The 22,164-nt window shown below is 43.8% G+C and overlaps 1 protein-coding gene across 3 annotated transcripts; it reads left to right on the top strand.

Moving 5' to 3' along the window:
• The first annotated feature begins 25 nt into the window (after positions 1 to 25).
• ythdf3 (YTH N(6)-methyladenosine RNA binding protein 3) lies at positions 26 to 8,643 on the top strand. Of its 3 annotated transcripts, XM_037079870.1 has the most exons (6): positions 26 to 619; positions 719 to 981; positions 1,422 to 1,482; positions 1,740 to 1,819; positions 1,993 to 3,687; positions 7,587 to 8,643. In XM_037079870.1, the coding sequence occupies exons 2-6, from the start codon at positions 958 to 960 to the stop codon at positions 7,608 to 7,610; spliced, it is 1,884 nt and encodes a 627-aa protein (XP_036935765.1). In that variant the 5' UTR covers positions 26 to 619; positions 719 to 957; the 3' UTR covers positions 7,611 to 8,643. The 3 variants fall into 3 exon arrangements, with proteins under 3 accessions (XP_036935765.1, XP_036935764.1, XP_036935766.1); XM_037079869.1 differs by having other exon boundaries at positions 26 to 981; XM_037079871.1 differs by having other exon boundaries at positions 32 to 981; positions 1,458 to 1,482.
• The last annotated feature ends 13,521 nt before the right edge of the window (positions 8,644 to 22,164 follow it).

The raw sequence follows: 22,164 nt of genomic DNA, 5'->3' as shown, positions 1-22,164 counted from the left end.
ACTCTACTACAAGTGAGGGTCCTGTATTCAAAATATCTCCTGGGAATGTGATATTATTAGATTGTTGAGTAGGGGCTATTTATATGAATTAAATAGTGATTATTTTTATTATTTAATTTAACAGGCTCATATTTTTTGATAAAAAAACAAAACAAAAAACAAAAATGAATAGATGAAGATGGAACATACTCAAGTAAAATAGCTCAATATTGTAGAGTATGTGAGTAAATGTACTTAGTTACTTTGCAACACTGCCACTTGTGCATGTAATCATATTTCCTTTCTCCCCTGCCACTTATTTTGTATCAGTCCTGTGTTATCCACATGGGGATTCAGACGTCCATTCATTATGAGGTTGTGTTCAGGCTAAGCTAAAAAGAGGCTCCCTAACGCTGAGGTGACCAGCATTTTGATGTCAGACGGGCAGGCTGGTAAAACGTCTAAAATAAGCTCGTGTAGAGTATGTAAGTAAAGTGTGGGGGAACTTGTTGTGTGTTTGTGACTGTCATGTGAAGTGTCAATTTGTAACATGACTCAGAGCGTCACAGGCGGAAGGTCACGGAGCAGCAGAACGGAACGGAAGCGGGAGTAAAAAGCCTATCCGCCATTGTGGAATATGGTGAGGGGTATTCCAGTAAGAACACTCGTCACTTTCAAATTGACTGTTTCACACGATCGCCGGCAGGATCGGACACATTAACCGACGCCTTCTCCACAGACACACAGTCGCCGTTTGTAAGAACCAGAAACAGCGGATCGTCGTCAAGGCTTGACCAAGAAGAGAGGGGGGGTGAAGGAAAAAAAAAAAACAAAAAAAAAAACGCCGCCTTGTAACCGTTACAGAGTGATTGGACAACCCGAGAGACGAGCCAGGAAAAGCGCCGAAGTGCAGAGAGAGGAAAAGGGGGAAGACCGTGGACAGTCTCACGAACAGCGATCAGTTTCGGTTCCTGGAGGATGTCTGCAACCACAGTCGATCAGGTTCGTGCATTTGACAGCTGAAATGTTTGCTAAAAAAAATTAATAATAATAATTAGCCCGTGCGGCGAAATGAAACTTTGCCGACAACAGTTTGATCGGGTTCGGTGTGCCGGATCACACACGGGCTGAAAAAGTCTCTGATATGTGATAGCTATTAGCCGTAATGTAGGCCGACTGTATTGCCAAACAACTCTAGCTGTAGCCGGTTGCCAATGCGGCACCGTTTACTGGATGTCAGAGCCGTTTGACATCCGGTCAATAACGCGAGGCAACCTGTAAATGTGAACATCCGGGCTGATGGTTTTAGCTTGAGGTTACTACCATCGGCTGTTATATTTATTCATGTATTAGGATACAGCCTTCCCTGTGTGTGTGTGTGTCTCTCTGTCTATCTGTGTGTGTGTGTTTGCTTGCTGTTTCCTGTCGTGATCTGACAACAGTCTCACATCTTCTCCCTGTGCTGCCCATTATTTCAGAGACCTAAAGGACAAGGAAATAAAGGTACGGAATTTAAATAGTGGTGTGTAAATGATGCACAAGCCCCCGTTATTTATGTATATTTTTTTTTCCAAAATGTGGCTCAGTGGAGCAGTGCCGGCTGTTTTGATTGAAATTAGCTAACATGCTATCAGGCTACTCAGTGATTGTGCTAGGCTGCAGTTGAGGCTACAGCTTTCATATCATTTGTGTTCCAGCTGCTTTACTGTTGGCCACTGTACATATGATGATTTATTAATGTTGTTTCCTCCCGTCCTCAGTGCAAAACGGATCAATGCATCAAAAGGATGGTGTGAATGATGATGATTTTGAGCCTTACCTAAGCGGCCAGACAAATCAGGTAACTTCCAACAATGAACCGTATTGCAGTCAATATATCGCTCAGAACATTTTGCCCATGTTTTCACGTTGTGGACAAATTACTCGCAGCCATGAAACAGGCATTCAGATTTGCTTTACTGTTTTGACATCATTTTATTTTGTACATTAACCGTCTGTCTCCCTGTGTCACAGAATAACAGCTATCCACCAATGTCTGACCCCTACATGCCTAGCTACTATGCTCCATCCATTGGTTTCCCTTACTCTCTGGGAGAGGCTGCCTGGTCCACAGCAGGAGACCCTCCTATGCCCTACCTAACTACCTACGGACAGATGAGCAATGGTGAACCGCACTTCATCCCTGATGGCGTATTCAGCCAGCCGGGTGCCCTGGGGAACACTCCTCCCTTCCTGGGTCAGCATGGCTTCAACTTCTTCCCTGGCAATGCAGACTTTTCCACCTGGGGTACCAGTGTCTCTCAGGGTCAGTCCACACAGAGTTCAGTCTACAGTAACAGCTATGGGTACGCCCCCAGCTCGCTGGGTCGGGCCATCACGGACGGACAGGCAGGCTTTGGAAGCGACACCCAGCTAAGTAAAGTCCCGGTGCTGAATAGCATTGAGCAGGGTATGACAGGGTTAAAACTGGGTACGGACATGGTGGCAGCTGTCACCAAAACCGTGGGCTCTCCCTTAGGAGGCACAGTAGGTATGAGCAGCATGGCAGCCAATAGCCTCCCTCCGTCTGTTAGCTCATCTGCACCTAAACCTGCCTCCTGGGCAGCCATCGCCAAGAAGCCAGCCAAGCCACAGCCCAAGGTCAAACCCAAAGCCAACATGGGAATGGGGGGAGGCGCCACCATTCCCCCACCCCCCATAAAGCACAATATGAACATTGGTACTTGGGACGATAAGGGCTCTATGAACAAGCCCCCATTAGCTCAGACTATGCTACCCCCGCAGCCTCTGGTGCAACAGCCTCTCCTCGCTCAGCACCAGCCCTTACTGCAAAACCCATTGCCCCCTCAGCCTCAACACCAACACCAGCCCCAACACCAACACCAGCCCTTCCAGCTTCAATCTCTCCAGTCCCCCCAACACCCCCATCCCCACCCCCACTCCCACCCCCACCCTCACTCTCTGCCCCCTGGCCCGCCTCACATGCACCTTTCCTCTCAACCTGGCCCCCCACAGCCCCTTCATCAGCAACAACCCCAGCAGCCTGGTCCACCCCCCAACCGTTGGGTGGCTCCAAGGAACCGGGGTGAGGGCTTTGGTCTGGGTGGGGGGGTCCCATTGAGTGCCTCCCCTTGCTCCGGAGAAGTGCATCCCGTGCTGGAGAAACTCCGGGCCCTCAACAACTACAACCCCAAAGACTTTGACTGGAACTTGAAAAATGGACGTGTTTTCATTATCAAGAGCTATTCGGAAGATGACATCCACCGCTCAATCAAGTACTCTATCTGGTGCAGTACAGAACATGGCAACAAGCGTCTGGATGGCGCTTACCGCTCACTGGGCAACAAGGGGCCCCTGTACCTGTTGTTCAGTGTCAACGGCAGTGGGCACTTCTGTGGCGTGGCTGAGATGCGCTCACCGGTGGACTACAATGCCTATGCAGGCGTCTGGTCTCAGGATAAGTGGAAGGGCAAGTTTGAGGTGAAGTGGGTTTTCATCAAAGACGTGCCCAACAACCAGCTGCGACACATCCGGCTGGAGAACAATGACAACAAGCCAGTGACCAATTCCAGGGACACTCAAGAAGTGCCTCTGGAGAAGGCCAAACAAGTGCTTAAAATTATCGCCACTTACAAGCATACCACCTCAATCTTTGATGACTTTGCACATTATGAGAAACGTCAGGAAGAAGAGGAGGCTCTGAGGAAGGTGAGATAAACACACATACAGAGATTCATGTCCCCTGTAAATAGCTTGTTTGTATGCATGAGGCCATTCAGTTTAGTCACCCTTTTATTCAAAGAGAGGCTAACTTTCACTGAGTCACTGCTACAGGCTGTGGCCTGACTGTAATCAGCTGATCTTGTTCCACCTGCTCTCAGACAGAGCTTGTAACATCCTGTGACTGAATGAACAGTCCAGCGTAAATGGAAGTTCCCAGAGGCCTGTCAGCAGATTGACATGCCACCATTACTCATAAGCAGGTCCAGGAAGCGCTGATTCCTCATCAGCCATCTTGTGCCGCTGAGATTGCAATGATCTGCCCAAACGGAGTTGGATGCATAGAGGTTTCCTGAAATAGCCCACATTCCTGGCATTCCGTCTTTCAGACAAAGGCAGATGTAGGCTCTGATCTCCCTTTGAACGCAGAGCCTCTCTGCTCTCCACAGGCTCCTCATGCTTTATTAGTCTTTAACAACATAAGCCCTCGGCCTGCAAACTGGCTGCAGCGTGCCTCAGGGTTGGTACAGTTTGCCTCAGATGCTCGAAAGGGTTGACTTGAAATATAAAATGTTTCCCAGGAAAATACATGATAAAAATACACGATAAAAACACATGATTACAATTGCCCATGTGCAGCTCTGAAAACCACACAGTGCAAGCCTGCGCCCTCTGAGGGGAAACTAAAATATGTTGCAGTGGTAATAACAGTGGTGTACCACAAATGTTAGTGCAAGTAGTAAAAACTCTGTGGGATGCTGCTGTTGAGGAAAAACAGCAGCCACGGAGTGAATAATATGTTATCATTGCTAGAATTCTGCGGCATCCCTTCTTCGATTCACCAGTATGCTAATCTAATTGCGTTTAGAAAACCCCCATGACCCGCTCCCTTCCTTTCTTCTCCCACTCCCCCCTCTGCTGGTGCTCCATTGATGCTGTATTGACTCCTCGCTGCTGACCTTGTTAATATGCGCTGGGTTACTTTCTCATAAATATTTCAAGTCAATGTTTTCGGGCTTCTGAAAACAACCTGTCAGTAGAGAGCCTGTTTCATCCTGCGTGGTGCAGGCGTTGCGCTGTGATGCTTTTGTAGCCCTGACCTCCTACATGACAGGATCGGCCAAAGTGAGGCCTCACCCTCCTTCGTCTGACAAGGTTAATTGTTCTCTATTGTTTGGCCTGTCCTTCCCGAACTTTGAGAGGTGTCAAACCAGCACAGCTACCTGCACTATAACACCTTCATAAAGTGTTTATTTGAAAGATAACTTTGGATCTAAATGTTGTTGCAGGATTTTATTAGCATAACTAATTTGGCAATTAATACTTGTAGGTAAGCGCTTTCTTTCCTGTGGATATACTGTAATAATCAAGTGCTCATGTGTTAGGCAGTCTGCTGCAATAGTTACAGTTGTATTACATCAGTAAAGATGTATCTGATTGGATTCATTTATGCACCAGCATGCAGTTTTACTTCCTAAACGTTAGACCTATTATCTATTAATACAGATGATTTTTTTTATTCATAAAAGAAATTTAAAACATTTAAGTTCACCCATTTTCTGTCAATTATTTGGAATCAAATAACTGAAAATGATGTGGCCATCAACCTTGCTCGGGTATAAGATGGCATACTTTTAGTTGTATTGATTGGATTTTGTAAAGTTTTCGGTCCCCGGAGCCACAGTCCAGTCTGAGCGGCCCCTCTTGGGATAGAGTTACAGTGGGGGCCTTTTTCCACACTGCTGACATGGACACCCACTCCTCAAAGCAGAGGCTGTTCCACCCAGGCACAAAGACTCCCTCGGTTATTTTGACTCCCATATTTTTTCTTTTTTTTTTAGGATTTTACCTGCACATTGTATCATTAATGAGAAACCAACTGTTTAACAGCATTCCCATTTTTGTTATCCATGACACACCTTTGAATATTTAATAATTGAGGTGTGTTGTCCTGTTTTGTTGAGTATGCATTTGGATGGTGCCAGCCCCTAAAGGGCTGCATTTAGATGGTACCTATCTCACTTATTGTACCAATGAACAGAGAAAGCTCTGTGCACCCTCACTTTAGTGATTGATCAGTTTTGAGATCTTGCCTTAAAGATTGATATGATTTTTTTTTCCATCTGATGAGCCTTGATAAACACTTTTTGTAAATACCTAAATTAGATTTTTATCCTTGCGTGACTGTTTTTATGTCTTTAAAGTAAGTTCAACTGTGCTTATATTGGAATATATCAGTCAGACAGTACACAAAACATTATTTTAGGTTTCTGTGATTTAAGCTTCAAATGTTGTCACTTAGGAGCCAGGACCTTCCATCAAGAATAAAAGGTCACCTGTGCAGTGTCATCATTAAAAAATGTTTTTTCAAAACTGATAAACACTTGACCTAAAAATGCTTTTGGTTTCAGATTAGTAATAGAAATGAGATTAATAGAAATACTTAATATATTTAATTGTTTTTGGTCCCATTTGAAACATTCCTCTGGTGACACAGATCAAATGTGCATTATGTAAGGATTGGCCACCTGTTGAATTCATACTAATTTGCTGCCAACTGTAGCTGTCATTGGCTAGTTAGCTCACATATCCATGCATCTAGCGGTCTGTGCTGAGAGCTCAGGGCACCAGGAAGGTGTTAGCATGCTGACTTCAGTTGATGTTCAGTTTGAACATCTTTTACTAAAATTACAACATATAGCACCATTTAGGCTCCCCTCCACTCAGTTTTTATTCCCGTCCAATTGTCAACATTCATTCTCAAACAGAATGCTTGCAGAGGAGCAAGGATTAGCGATAGCATCGATATTAGCATGGTCATTCAATAGCATGAATGTTAGCAGCTATAGTGATAGCTGTCCCTCAAACAGAAGTCCTTGTGTATTGAGGAGCTGCAGAGTTTATTCATAGTCAAATTGTAACCTGTACTGTATATTTACTGCCACTGCACAACTTCTCTGATAAACTTTTCTGCTCCGGTCGCTAATACTTGTCTGCTCTGAGCTCCATCACCGTAACAATCTCTCCTCCTTCTCACACATTATACACTGCCCTGTTTCTTAAAGGAGCCATGCTGTTTCTCTGTCCACTATAAGAGGATGATGCATGATTCCCAGATTCTACTGTAGTCATATGTCACTTTTCCCATATTAGCAACAGCTTAAATTTGACTTCGGGCACATAATGAAGTTGCTTGTCAAACAGTATTTGGCAAACAGTGGGGCTCATCAACATTGAGAGGAAAATATGAAATCTAAAATGATCAAAATGAATTGGAAGGGGGGCTTTAAGTGGTCAAGTGGTTTGATTGAGCTACTTGCAATGGGCCGTAACTGCAACATCAATCCCTACTTGGCTGATGCTCTCAACTCATTACTACTCTTTGAGATGTAACTGATTAAAAATTAAAAAAAAGCTCCTACAAGTAATATAAGTTAATATCTTAAAACAAAAGTATTCGATAAATCCTGAGTCATGAATGAGATTTGCGGGATGGTGCGAATGCAGATGGACACAATAACGGCATTCATTCGATACATCCCTTCCAAGGAGCGCAATCAATACTGATTTGCCTTCGTAAGAGTGGTTTGATCATCTCTGACTGCATTAAAATGAGGAGCTCCTTGCTTCAAGCTCAAGTGTAACAGGTTCAAGAACTCTTTGCTTTAAGTTATTCCCAGTTTCGCCCTCAGACATTAAATGCATCCGTATCTGACAGCGTAGAATGAAAAAGTGGTGCCTCTGAATTTGACATTTATAGCATGAATGGCAGGGCCAGGGGTGCTACTCTGATGTTTTGCGCCTGTTTGTGTCTGTTCATGTCCCTTGTTGCCCTCCTTTTCCGATGCCATCCACTGATCATCTCTCTCTCTCTCTTCTCTCGCCAGGAGCGCAATAGAAATAAACAGTAACCTTCAAGCAAGCTCTCCGCTAGAACTGCAACACTAATGACGTAGGACCTTAAATACAAATTTTGCCTAACCACAAAGAGGAAAGGCTCTCACAATCTTTCCGCTGAAGATGACAATGTAACTGAACACTTGAACATGACAACTAGATGGACTCATCTGTATCCGTTGACTGGTGCATCAAACCCCGTGTTCCTGTCTCACGAGAAAAAGAACGTAACCCACGCCGACTCTGTCTTTAAAGCACTTTCAGTCCTTCTAAACAGCGTCTACCAATACCCTTAACTCTCTAACTCTGTGTTCCTCTTTGATTTTGTTTGTGAGCAACTAACTGACTAACCAAAGTAGTCAGAAGATTTCACCAGGCTTCTTTGTAATTTTTGTAACGCCTCAAATGTTTTGGGACAGCGGTGAACTCTCATCAACTCCCGAAGAGAATTAAAAGATGACATGTATGACTTAATCTTTTACTTGAATCTGTATTCAGCTGTCTGATCCTCTCTCGGACAGAGCTTTGGATGATTGACGGGTGGGACGGAATAATTGGGAAACAGCCACAATCATGCCAATCATAGGATGTATCCTCCCCTCCCCCCCTTACCTGTTCCCTTCCTTTTCTGCATCTGTTTCTGTGTACCAAAAGATTACGATTATGCAGCAGGCTGGCAATCACCGGCCAGTGCACATCTTTGTTTTTTGTTTTTTTTCCTCTCTTGTGATTCTGTCATTCTGAAGTGCATTTGTCTGAGGAGAAACCTGCTGCTCTGCTAGAACTAGCGGTGGCCTCCTTGGGCCCTGTGGGTGACTGTCTTTGCTCTGATGTTGATGTACTCTAATGTACCTCAGGCTCAATCAGACTGTCTGTCCTCAACAACTCTTAGCACTTTTGGGAGAACCCCCACATAACCCCCCCACACTCCCGCTTTGCTCGACTGGGATTCCCCCAAAACGGCAAAAGACACCAACTGCAAGGATGTGACAGTTTTCTCCTCTAGGTAACTCACTAGCTAAATAAAAATTACCCATGTTTAGCGCACACCTTGGTTTTCTTGTGTTTTTACTCATTTGCCTCAGATTTACTCCTCTGTTTGCTGTCACGGTACCACATGCAGTCAAATATAAACTCGTCCCCTGCAGCACATGCAGATTCTCCCTTATCTCACTGGTTCTCCAGCTTGGAGGTCAAGTTACTTTCAGGGCTCACCAGCTGGTCGAACACTTACGAGTCACATGAAATCTAATTAATAGATGGGTCTCAAGTCTGGATCTAACTATTCTTTCTCATCAATACACATTAAATGAAGTTTTATTTGTTTCAAGTTGATTAACGTTAAAATTCTAGTTAATTTTCAGGTCACTTCAGAACTTATAAACATGAGTTCGAGTGTGAAGTCTTTTGATGTTAAGTACATACACACTAGACAGTCACCAATCAACTTATTAAAATAGATATTTCTAAAGAAACATTTTCAGCATATTAGCAGACTTCTCAGCATGCACTGTTATAAAGTTAAAACTTCCCTGAGACCATTCTTTTTCATAGTTTGAATAAAACATATGTGAAGGAAACATGTGTGTGTCTCTGATACGCTACATGTTGAGATATGCATTCGTGCCTCTAAATCAGGGGTACCCAAACTTTTCACCTTGAAAGGCCAAAAGTGAAACTCGATGTTGGGCCACGGGCCAAGAGCAGCACTTGGATGAGCACGGATTACATTAAGATGCAAAATGGTACGACGACCGCGGGTTTTAACTGTCGCTCTGCCCGCCAGGCTCAGATTCTGCAAAAATAATTAGATCCTAAATATTTATAAAGCATTTTTACCACGCAAAAATAATAAAACATCATAACTTACATGAAAAGAAAAGGTTTTTTATTGTAAACATCTGGTGGGCCAAATTAAACCTTAAGGTGCAAAAACTTTGGCCCATGGGCTGCACTTTGGGCAGCCCGACTCTAAAATAAATGAGTGTACGAACAGTTTCAGCAACTTCCATTTCATCCTGTTGATGACTGTGTGTGTGAAATGTGGTAATGCTGGAGAGAGGGGTGTGACCGTAGACTGTCAAAGGTGTACATTAAATAGACTTGAGGCAGACCTGCGAGGCTAAAGTGGGATAGTTAACGTCACAGTATAATTGCAGGATGTACCAACCAGTATTGGAACGCACACTCACGCCTGTATGGAGCATAACAAGGACATGGGCATAAAGCACAGAGCTAACATTAAGTGGTTATAAATGGCTCCACCTCAGCCAGCTGCTACAGTAAAGTACTGCGTACACCTTGATGCAATAATGTTTACAATCTCATGTCATGTATAAAAGTATACGTCAGTCACAGGGGCCGCTCTGCATGATGATTTACTTTTGATTCGATTGATGCATTTAGCTGATTGTAACTCTGGACTCTTACTCAAATGGGATTTTGATTGCACTTCGACTTGGGAGTTGTTCTTACTATACATCATTGTATTGCCACTTTTACAGTGCTTAAGTTTAGCAGTGCGCAGGTAACCTTTCCTGTAAGTAGTAAAATAAAAGAAGGGAGTTAAAAGCACTGCGTGGGTCGATGACAGGAAGTATCTTGTTTGGTCTGATAAATCACACGCACTTACAAACATGGCGGCAGACTCGAGGTAATACAAGCTCATCGCGCATGGTTACGGCAGGGGGACACCTTGACGCCACAAGGGATCAGCATCACAACAGGGATTCGGTACACTGGACAGGTTAATGCTCCCCAATAGTGCACTTTGTCTAGTAAACAGTTTGAGACACATTCAGGTAAAAGTGATATGAAGCTGAAATCAGTTCCATCTCACATCTCTGGGATAAACTCGTCCTCCATGAGCAGCATGTGGCTGTTAACCTTGGTCACTTGTTAAAAGCACTGACGTCTCTGCGGTGAGCTTAGAAGGCACAAACCAGGATCCAAATTTAAACATACAAGTAAAAGTAACGTAATGTTTTAACATATGCTGCACTTATACAAACATATTTTCAACTGTGATCACAAAAAACCCCAAAAATATTGAATTCTTTCCATCTCTTCAATTAAATCAAGATTAACAGTCTTGTTGAGTGTCATAAGGAGCAGCAGCTGTTCAGGGATAAAGACACTCCTACATGCTGCTTAACAGGTATTTATACTTTTTATTACACGTTTTGATGTATAAAATTTGCAAATATGTAAAATATACAGTTACAGAGATGTTTTTTTGTTTTGTTTTTTACACACAAATCTGCACATAACAATATTGAAATACAGTGGGGCAACATGATATGTGGGATTTCCTGTTTGGTGATTTAATCTCTTCTGCCTAAATGTGCTGAATTAATTTGACGATGCTGCATTCATGTTAAAATATGACCGATTAGTAGAATAAAGGCAGCTGAAACATATTTTAGACGGCGTGATAATAACACCCCAAATACAGAAGCTTCAGACAGAATAATGACAAAACACATTTTGTATTTTCAGTTTATTTATCGGCACAAAATAGGTGTCAAAACAACGGTGTATTGTGCAGCAGAGGTAAGAAACCCAAAGGGGCTTTGTAGCTTGAAGTAAAAGAAAGTAGTAAATTCACTTTTATTTCTTTTTGAATGTTTTATAGACTGAACAAGTTATGAAAACAATAAGCGATCAGTAATGAAAACAGCACAACAGCACTTAATATTTACGTGCCATACGATGAGTCATTTTATACTGTAACGCTAATGTCATTTATCATATGAGGTTAAGAGGATGATGTCTTTATGTGCCTTTGCCTTGACTTTTATCATCATCACACATTTATTTCACCCCGAAATAATAAAAAAGGTTTCTTTCGCAGTCTGTCCACCAGAGTGCGCCATCACATCACGTTCCCTCAGTCAGCTCAGCTCCTGAGACTCACTACAAAGCCTTTCCTGTGAGCAGCAAAGCCCCCTTTCTTCTCAAGCCCCTCAAACTCCTGCAGACACAATTATACCAGGATGAGAAGCACTTGTTGTGCCTCCGCAGCTTTTTCGGAGCAATTAATGCCAGCTCGCCAAGCTGTGCAGTGAGAGGTGGAGGAGAGCGGGAGAAAGAGGATGTGAGCGGGGAGTGAGATAAAATCCCCCCTTTATGTTTGTCAAGGAGGAAGAAAGAGCTGTAATTATAACATTGGACGCTTTGGATTGCAACTTCTCTCCTCTGTGTGTTAATTTGTGCATCCATCAGGTTTTTTCTCGCAGGCGGCCTTTGAAAAGAACCACACTCTTCCTGCCTCCATTTGTCTGCGAACACAACAGCCCAAGAACTGAGCAGGGAACTCGCTATTTATTCACCTCACAATGCCCCTCACAATTACCAGTTGTGCGCGATGGCGCTGGGATGTACAAACTCCCAAACATTCAGAACACTGATTTAATTAGAGACCTCTGATGTGGTGTTGTTGGTTTTGTTCATCGGATTCTCATGAAAAGTGCCGTATGATAGCTGCTGCACTCTCGATGCTTTTGAAACCATTGGGATTAAACGGGGGGGGGGACATGTGCATGGTGAGCCCACTCCCTCTCTTTTTCTCCCATTCACTCCCAGCGGCCTGTCATGCTGCGTTCACCATTTAGGGATCAAGCTAACTGGTTAATGACTTTAATGTTAGCAGCAGTCAGTGGTCAGAGCCGTTCCAAGAAAGTGCCACGCAAAACTTTTCCTCCCACCCCCCCTTCCACCTTCTTCTTTCAAACCATCAAAATGTCCTTCTGCAGAGAGATTCAGTCGAGTGAAAGATGAGAGAGAGGGAGCATCCTCTGCTTAGTGAGCTGAAATGCCTTTGAAGTTTCAGTCACACTGAAGACTCATCAACACATGGCTCAAGGCAAGGTTAGGGCTAGTCTCAGGGTTGGCACTTCCTCGATGTTTTGAAGGATTTCACACTCTGGGCCATGGCGTGTCACTCAATAAGTCCTCGCAGAACATTAGTCCCATTGATGACTATGTTAACTGACACGCGGTGATCAGAGGAACCTGAAATTATTCTGATGCATGTGTCCGCTCTGCTGATTGAGTATTGTGGGAAAACACGTGTAGCTCAAAGTCGCCCGTGTGAGGAGGGCGAGGCGAGAAATGTAAGCGCATCAACAATGATGAATGTAACGGGGGCTCACAGCAGAGGCCTATATTCGGAGCTATGTTGAAGTTTCAGGGCGTTTTTTTCAGCAGGTCGTGTTTATGTTTCGTCTGAAAACATCGGGTTTTGACTGACAGTAATGTCTAAGTTTTCCTCCTGCCCTTTTCCAAGGTGTCTCTGTTGCCATGGTTATATCATTATCTGTGAGAGTAGCGGCTGAGCATTTTGTCGAACACCATGATATGATGTAGATCCGAGCAAGGAAGACTTGATTGCTCTGCATACAATGAAAGAGAGCTGAAAGATTTGCAGTCGAATGTTTTCCGTTATAATTCTGTTAATGCGAGTCATGAATAGGGAAAACAGTGATCGGATACATCACATGTTGATTTTGATTTTCCTGAATGGATGTGATTAAATATCCTGTCTCATGTGTTTGTGTCCCGCTTTGTCTGTATTTACAACAAAGCTTTTAAAGTTCAAGAGCAGTTATGCAGCACATTTTGGTGTTGTTATTGTCCCTGGTGCCCACAGGGAGGCACCATCCCCGGAAGGGAAACAACAGACTCCAACTCACTTGAGCAGAGTATAAAATCCTGACTATCATTACAAATAGTCAAACATGTCGACTGCATGTTCCCGAGCAACGGAGAGATGAGAGAATTTAGGCTTTTAATCAGCATTGCATCTTCGACTATAGCAGTTAGTGGTGAGTGTTGCAGCCTATTAGAACAGTGAGCAATAACCACATGGCCCCGCATAAATAAATACAAACAATAAAGTGGCACTCCGGCAGTTAAGCATTACACTTCCACAGGTTTGGAGGATTAAGAAGAGACGTGTACAAAAAGGACGACCAAAAGTGAAGCAGCAGAGGTCAAGATACACTGACTTATGACTTTACAATGCTCCGTAATCGGTGAATCCTACATTTCCCATGATGGAATGAAACCCCCGTGGACTGCTTTGTAACACACCTACAGTTTCATCAAAAAGAGTGATCCGACCCACCAGCCTGTCACCTGGCGCCTGTGTCAGGTGGTGCTCTCCTCCCCTTCCTGCCATCTGTGTCGCTGTTTTCAAAATCCCCTCGGCTACATCGAATGATCCCCGAGCTCTGCAACCGCCGTACCGAAACTGGCGAGTGACTCAGACTTTAACTTGGTCGCCAGTGGTATGGACCTAAACAACCTAGCAGCTGTGAACGCATGTTTGTGGGGTTTATGGAAGAAGCGGTGGATTAGAATCTCAAGTCAGCGGGGGAACGGACTAGCTAATTAGTGAACACCCGTCAGCTCACTCTTGTTTTAGGGTTTCAAACACTCTTTGCCTCCTCCATCAGCAGGGTTCTTTCTCTTTCGCAGAGTTTCCAGTCATTTCAGTTGCTCCACTGTTACCTGGGGATACCGACTGTGGAAAACAACGCTTCTTCCTGTTATGGTTGCGCAAGGTTGACAGACACACTTCCTTTGTGCTGTAATGAGACCATCATTTTTGCGGGAAAAAATCTGTCCCGGTGGGCAGGCCAAGTGGCATGGTGAGAGCAAGGTTTATACCAATCTATATGCGGATGGTGTCATTTTTCACTGACAGCCATTAATTAAACTGTGCAGCCAGTGTTTACTTCAGAATGATAAGTAGAGGCTAAAAAGTTGTCTGTTATTATCTGTCAAAGAAATGAAAACAAGCCAGAGTGATTCTGACCCTCACAGCGAGGTGAAGTCACGCCCCCTTTCAGTGGACCGCCACGTGATCTCACTTCAGAAAAAAAAAAAAAAAAACAAAAACAAAAAAAAAAAAAGCATTTTTGGATTGTGCCAGTAAGCGCAGATCATTTAAAGCGTGATTTTTCATCTGGAGAAAGTTTCAGTTTGTCATAAAACTATTCCAGTGCAAGACTGTGGACGTTAATACAAAGACTACACACCCAGCTGTCACACATGTGACGTCTCGCCTAACGCTCACCTCAACTGTTGTTATTTTCACCTTTTATTAAAATACTTTTTCTGTGCTGAGGTGACAGCTAATGTTGGTGCAGGGGATGCCACTGTGCAGGATGATGTGGTTTGCTGAGCCATTTTACACAAGATTAAACTGTACTTTGTACTAGTACTAACTGTACTACAACAAGTGAAACTGGATCAAGAATTTGTGTCTCTCATCATCGACTACTTTTCCATTTTTTTTCTGTAAAGATACCTGAATGAGAGAATGAGAGACCTCTCTGCAGTGGTGGTGGAGAGCTGTGACGTGTAGAATCAGTGGAGTGAACTTTGAAGAAAAACTGAGCTGAAATGTAAAAAGGTCACAGTTTTTCTGTCTCTGGAAAAAAAAGCTATTGTAGCAGCAAATTCCTCATGGACACTGGGGATACTTAAAAAGTATAGCACGCATCTTATATGTTTGCGACTACTGTTTCATGGCAGGATAAAATCTGACATTTCTTTGTGTGAATGTGATTAAGGACTGATCCCACAAATACAAGGCGTGAACTGAATTCAACAGGAGGAGTCATTGTCAGGCAGCGGTCTGCAGGAGCACTCTTCACAACTTGTGCGTTTGTTGGACAAACAAAGCGCTGATGTACAGCGCATAGGAAGTGTTTAAAGCAACGGGGAGTATTTCAAGGCCCAGGGTTGTTAATCTGTTCAAATGTTTCCTGGCAACAAGACGCGCCAAATCAATGCCTCAGTGTTGATGCAAATCCTTGAGCAAAAAAAACACTTTTTTTTTCCTTGTGTATCGCTAATATTAAGTGGACTTATATACATATACAGTGTAAAGACGAGTGCCAGGTGTACACGGCTGCCGGTTAAGATCCTTGCATTTCCTCCTGTCCTTCAGACACGAGGAACATGAACAAGACAGCTTCATAAATCCTGTTTTATGACGCTTTGTACTGTAGCGGAGGGGTGAGTGCATATGGCTAATGGAGAAAATAAAATAAAAGTAGCACCGGAGAGGGCAAACCAAGAAAGAACCAAAGATTCCAAAGGTCTCTTATTTAAGATCATCTGAGCATATCTGGGCCACCGTTATTCATTTTACAGTGCACACAGACCTGCTCCTGCCCTGAGGTTACACGTTATTGTCAATCTAGCCTTTAATTTATGTATAAGTGATGGCAGTATGGGAGGGGGGGTGTGCAAAGACTGAATAAAAGAAAGCACATGAGAGCAGGCGCTGAGACGTTGAGCGGACTGCTGCTGCGTTTTTTTATTTGCTAATTTCTAACTCTGTGTTTATTATGCTGTGATGCCCTCTAGGACAGTTGGCTACACCCAGCGCAGGGCCTCATAAATATGAATCTTTAATCTATGGAGCAAGATGACTAAAGCACGCGAAGTGAAGGAATGAGACAGAGCGCGCTGCATCCAGAGCTTCGGTGCCACATTTATACTTCATAACTGGACTGCAGCCTCTCTCGACGAGTGGAGACACAGTGGCTGCCGCGGTCAGGGCTGCTTATTGAATTCAAAGGTTGGAATATGTCCTGCGCCGGGACGGTGTGTTTCAAACCAAGGTTGTGAAATCGCGGGGGGTAGCGCGGAATGGAAAGGTCTGAAATGTAATGCATTTGAAATGAAATGAAAAGGTGCCGAGGAATGAAATATGACATGCTGGCTGCTGAGGCCTGGAGTCCTCCAAGTCACTGGTCACGACTCCATGCTCAGCTCTGTGTGTGTGTGTGTGTGTGTGTGACGGAGAGAGAATCTGAGCATTGTGCGAGTACAGGTTGAGTGTGTAATGTGATGCAGGCTGCCTTTGCTCCTGTGACTTCCTCTTCTACCCTCCTGTTCAGGCCTGATGGAGATTAAGGGCCATTAAAGGCTCTCTGCTGCATGTGCAGTTTCTATTGATCACATCGACTCAACCCACTGTAGCCAATGATCCGATTACAAGTGTTGTACCCCCATCCTTATCCCCTCCCCCCTCCGTCTTCCCTCCTCCTTGCCCCTCCCTTCTCTTCTTCCTCTCGCCCACCCTTCGTGGCTCATGGTGCTCAGTGGGGGTTGCTCTGCCTCTGCTGATGTCAGCACCGGAGCATGCCCACAAGGCCCCGAGCACCCCCCCCCCCCCCCAAGATGAGCCTCTGAATATCTGCTTGCGTGTCCGTCTGTATTTTTGTCTTTTGGGCCTCACTGTCCGCTCACGCATCTTACCCATTCCTCGCTTCTGTGCTCTCACCATCTCCAGTCATCTCCAAACACAGCAGGGTTATGATGAACCTTATTTCTACACGAGAGAGATAGATTGACCCAGCGCCGAAGAGCTAAATCAGTTGAGACAGTCTGAGAGGCGTCAGCTCAAACCCCCCCCCCCAACCCCCACCTCTCCCGACATCACCCCTCCCATTGCCTGCATGGTCAAACAGCCCTGGGGGAGCTTTCTGCAAGACCACTGTGGTTATTAGCATTGACAGAGGCTCACAGAAATCTTCTTAGTCTCTACTGCACGGGAAGTGTCCCACTATGCTGCTAATTCAGGGGGATTCCCACAGACCTGGCAACCCATCGCCTTGCAGAAACTCTTTATCTTAAAGCCCTTTCGGCACTTTGAGGGGAGCGATGTCGGCCCTCCACACTTTTGTCCAAACAAATCAGGAGGATGAAACTTAGCCCACAAAAATAGCCCATGCAAGTATGATTTGATTCCAGAACACAACGCCTGAAATCAATCCATCAATCTAGTGTAGCTTGAGGCTTCTGCCTGTACGGACTTGCATGAACCATGTTTCTGGCTTTTCCTTTAATGCCACTATACAGTTGACACTTTTTGTTTTAAGAGAATTATCTTGACAATGCATCCTGAAGATTTTGGTTTTCCCCTGACTTTTTTCGGTTCTACAACAAGCAGGTTGACATTTGTGCTTTAAAATGGATCGATAGCCATGACATTTAGTACATGCAATAGGCGCTTTCATCTATTCTGGGTTTCATGCCCCCACCCTTAAAGTACAAGGTGAGGTGGTCAAAGCCTAGCCTATTATAAAAATGAAAATGCAGTTGTTATCTCCTCACCCGAATGCCGGTTGAAAGTCAGATGAAGTTTCCTAGTTTCCACAAAACATTTCTGGAGCTTAAAAGCAAAGCAGTGTTCTCCTAAGCAACTGAGGAAGATGGGGATTTGTTTTTAAATTTTGTTTTTAAAAAAAGACCAAAAGACCAACATAAAACGGCTCCATAACAGATTCGACGTCCAATCCGCAGGAAGCAAAGAGATCCCAAATAGATTTGAATGTATGTTATTTACACTCATTCTGTAGCTGCTAAGCTAAAAGTGTTAGCTCGCACCACAGCAGAAGGGAGTGCAGAGGCTCAACCACATGCGAAGGTGTATATATTGTCCTCTGAAAATCAATTTGAGATCTTGGGTCTCCGTCTACTTCAGTTGTTAAGAGAATGCTGCAACGCTGTTTTGCTGTGAAGATCCAGAAGTGTTTTGTGGACCTTTGAAATTTCATATCAGGCAAACCTTCACTTTAATGTTAGATTTACATAAAGAGACATACTTGGTGTGTATCTGGCCAAACCTCCCTCAAACAGCACACTGTTAACCTGTCGGTGATGTCTAGTGGGTTTGTTGTGGGAAGTGAGGGAGTGTGTGTGTGTGTGTGTGTGAGGGAGGAAACACATCAAAAGATATCAGCACATCGTCACAGCCACAGAAAAGCGCTCTTACGGGTAGTTAAGTTACTTAAGTCAGCTATAAAGCATCAGGATAAGCTCAAAATGCAGCGTAATAGTCACTGAGAGGCCGAGTATTGTGTTAGCTGTCACAGAAAAGATATAAAAAGGCTTCCTGCATTCTTCACAGCAGAGTCGGCCCCGACTGTGATAAACTAGTTAGCAGCTACGAGTCAGGTCAAAGTAAATCGTGAAGGTATAAACCAGAGACCTCCCAATGTGGTCGGGATCCAACTAACAATTACTGTCATTGTCTATCGATCTGTTGATTATTTTCTCAATGAATTATTAGTTGTTTGATCCATAAAATGATTATGAATGGGGATAAACGTCAGACAGCGTTTGCCAAAGGCCAAGGCGACATCCTCACAACTCAAAGATATTAAGCTTCCTGTAATAGAGGAGTAAAGAAACAAGAAAAGATTCAGATTTATGACGCATTTGCTGACTATTTTTCTTTAAAAATGACTCAAACTGATTAATCCAAGTACTCGGTGATTAATCTAATAGCTGGCAACTAATTTATTCATCACCACGAGATGAATCGTAATAATTCTGGTGAACCCTTCCTTCTTCATCTAACACCATCATCAGTTCAAAATGTGCAAAACACCTGCAAAACAGGCTGACCTGTACTTGTTTTTTTTGGTTTCACCGCTAAATTAAATTGATACTAAATGATGCTAACATTACCATGTTAGCCTGTTACTACACCGCTGCGCTCCTAAATAAGAAGCAAGGAAAAGTGGTGAAAAACTTTCCATCAAATAAACTTTCGAGTGCGGCTGTGTGAGTTGAGTGTCTTGAATTGTCTGACGTGATGGTCATCAAGTCTAGTATTTAGCCTGTCGAGATTTTCTGAGTGACATTTTTGACTGAAAACTCTCTGAATACCTCAAGGACAGGTTTGATTCCGTGTTAAATACTGTAATACACATTGTTGTTTTTTTTTTTTTTAAAGAGAATCCATCCGAGGTGACAGAACTGGGTCTGATAGCCGTCATATCAGCGTGATAGAAGTTCTTCTCTGTCCTGGTTCTATCAATCAGCGGCACCGGTGAGGGATGCACAGGACCCCAAAACAAGCAGGAAACACTACAGAGAGAATAACCGAAGCTTACATCAAGTCACTACAGGATGAATCACTCACTACAAAGGCAAACCATGTTGGATTCCACTTACAAGGCATATTATATTTTTAATAATGTAGCAACAGATCTATATTCTAGAAACATTATTTTTTGGTGATTCTCGTCAAATATTTTTGGGTGCTTTGCTTTGATATACAGTAGAATCCTTGGGGCCAGATCAGGGCCAGAGCTGGAGGATGAATAAAAAGGAAGGTCCATTATATTCAGAACCAGAAGAGCCTTGAGAATAGGACCACATGGCCGGGTGGGAGGCTTGTAAACAGCTTTACTCCCTGGATGAAAGGCTCACTGTGATGTGTGTCCAAGGAGAGAACATGAGAGGGTCAGACCCCTGAGAGCAAAAAAAAGTTTGGCCGTAACACAATTAGAGGCAGATTTTCATCTATTTACACGCCCCTATCAGCGGAGTCATCCTCCGTCTTCGAAATGCATGAAGATTACCATAAAGGAACTTAAGTGGTGTGTGTACATCTGAGCTTTGATATCGTGCTCCGGCTGGGCAAAGGCACTGACCTTCGCCGCTACCGCAATTACATCATAGGGCAGCTCCAGCTCTCATGCATATTAATGCAGGTTCTGGAGGCATCACCCACACCTTTGATTCCCAGGGATCTGAGCTCGCTATTGCATGACAAGTGTATCTGGACACAAAGTGTGTGTAATGGTTTTCTGCTTCGGGTGAGATACAGACCACGAGCGAAACCAGATCAAAGGTGCGCGCACACTTTCCTCTGCAGGGGGATGAGAGGGATAGTGTGTGTTTGTGCGAGAGAAAGCGAGCTGTTCAGTCAGTAAGTCTAAAATGTGTCAGACACAGAACCGCGTGGAGGTTGAACCACAAAGTTAGAGGTCTGGGCTCGTCGGAATCCTCTTTCGTCTCATTTTGCAGCGCCATTATCATCCTAACGAGGTCACTATAATTTGAACACAATCGGTTTTTATTTAGGGGCAGATATATTTAAACTGAGAGACACATGATGTTTTCTAATTACAGGAGTGTCCTGGGTGCGTCCCAGTGTTTCCTCTGCATTCATTCAGCAGCACCGGAGCAAGACAGAGGAAATGCCTCCAGAATGTAAAATTAAACACTGTGTGTTTTCTTTGCCCCGCAACACACACTATTACCCTGAATGAGGCTGAAACCAGGATAAATAAGGACCCCTGACTTAAGAATCCCTAAGGAGCAGCACTGAATGGAAACAGAGTGGGGACCCTGGTTGCATTCTCCATCATGACATGTCGTAACATGGTGCTGCTGCAGGGACTCCTGTTGCCAGTAGAGGGCCTCGTTGTTATAACATAAAGGTTCAGAAATGAAATGGTCGGTTCCATTTTCTATCAGCTGCACACTGATTTGATTCCCGAAGCAGAGACAATGCTGATTCAATGCCTCTGAATTTATTTTCAAATAAAGGTGACACGGTACGCTCGCAGTTCACTAACTGTGAATACTTTGCCAAAATAACATATTTCAAAATAAAACACATTAATATCAAAAAGATAATTCCTGCGATAAAAACAAACCACACAAAGGCACAATTTCAATTTCTATTTCTGTTAAGTCTTATCTAAAAATGTAATTTGATTTCATGTGGTGACACGGTGAGACAAGAGTGCATTAAGTGAAGACTAGCTGAATTAGTGAATGACTCTTTACATGTATGAAGCCAAACCGCTCTGTTTGCCATCGCACCATAAAAGGCCTGAAGCAGCGTTAACTTCTGCGAAAGAGCTTTGCTCACCAGGGAGCCAATAGGGGACAAACCATCACATGAATTGGCTCCATTTGCTTGTCGCTGCACTTATCGTGTCATGCCTGAACATTAAAAGGAAAAAAAAAATCTGTGAGAATGAAATAAAGATTGATTTAATTTTTGTGGCATTTAGGGGGCTGCATAAAATAACTGAGACGTAGCAAGAGAGTGGATAGATCTGAATGTGAATCGAGCTCAAGCTGAATACACACTAACGCAAGCAGGACTCTCTCGTACTAAACCTCCATGATGAGTAAATTAGTAAGTCTCCATCTGTGGCATTGCAAACTTACAGTCGCGCATGCTGACTGCATTCACAGACTCCTGCTGGGCGTGTTGGTGGAGAATAAACATACACAGATTATTTCACACGCGTTGCAGCGGCGACAGTACATTGCACAAAAGGGTGCATTATGGCGTTGCATATACACTGTAATTCACACACTCGCTGCTGAGAAAATGTTGGCACGGAGGAGGCTGAATTTACAGTGTGAAGTCAAAAACGGACAGGTCTTTCTAGCAGCGCTATTGATCTGACTGCAAAATCCCCGCCACCCCCACCTTCCTCCTCTTCTCCTGCCCTCCCCCTGTGGTTACATTTCTTCCTGTGTCATGGAGAGCGCTGTAACATATATCTCCGATTCATTGCACATTCATCATTGATTTACCGTGCCTCGTGCTTCATGCCAAGAAACAGAGCTCACCGGCTAATGTTTAGCGTTAAGTGAGCTTGCTTGTAAAAGAAAAAAAAAAAAAAAAAGGAAAAAAAAACCCAAAACGTATTTCAAGACGAAGACGAGATACTCTTGAGAAGCCATCAAACAAAAAACAGACTAAAAAAACCTAAATGTCTCAATTGA

This window comes from Acanthopagrus latus, chromosome 19 (genome assembly GCF_904848185.1).
Source record: "Acanthopagrus latus isolate v.2019 chromosome 19, fAcaLat1.1, whole genome shotgun sequence".
Lineage (NCBI taxonomy): Eukaryota > Metazoa > Chordata > Actinopteri > Spariformes > Sparidae > Acanthopagrus > Acanthopagrus latus.
This window is presented reverse-complemented; position numbering and strand designations above follow the sequence as displayed.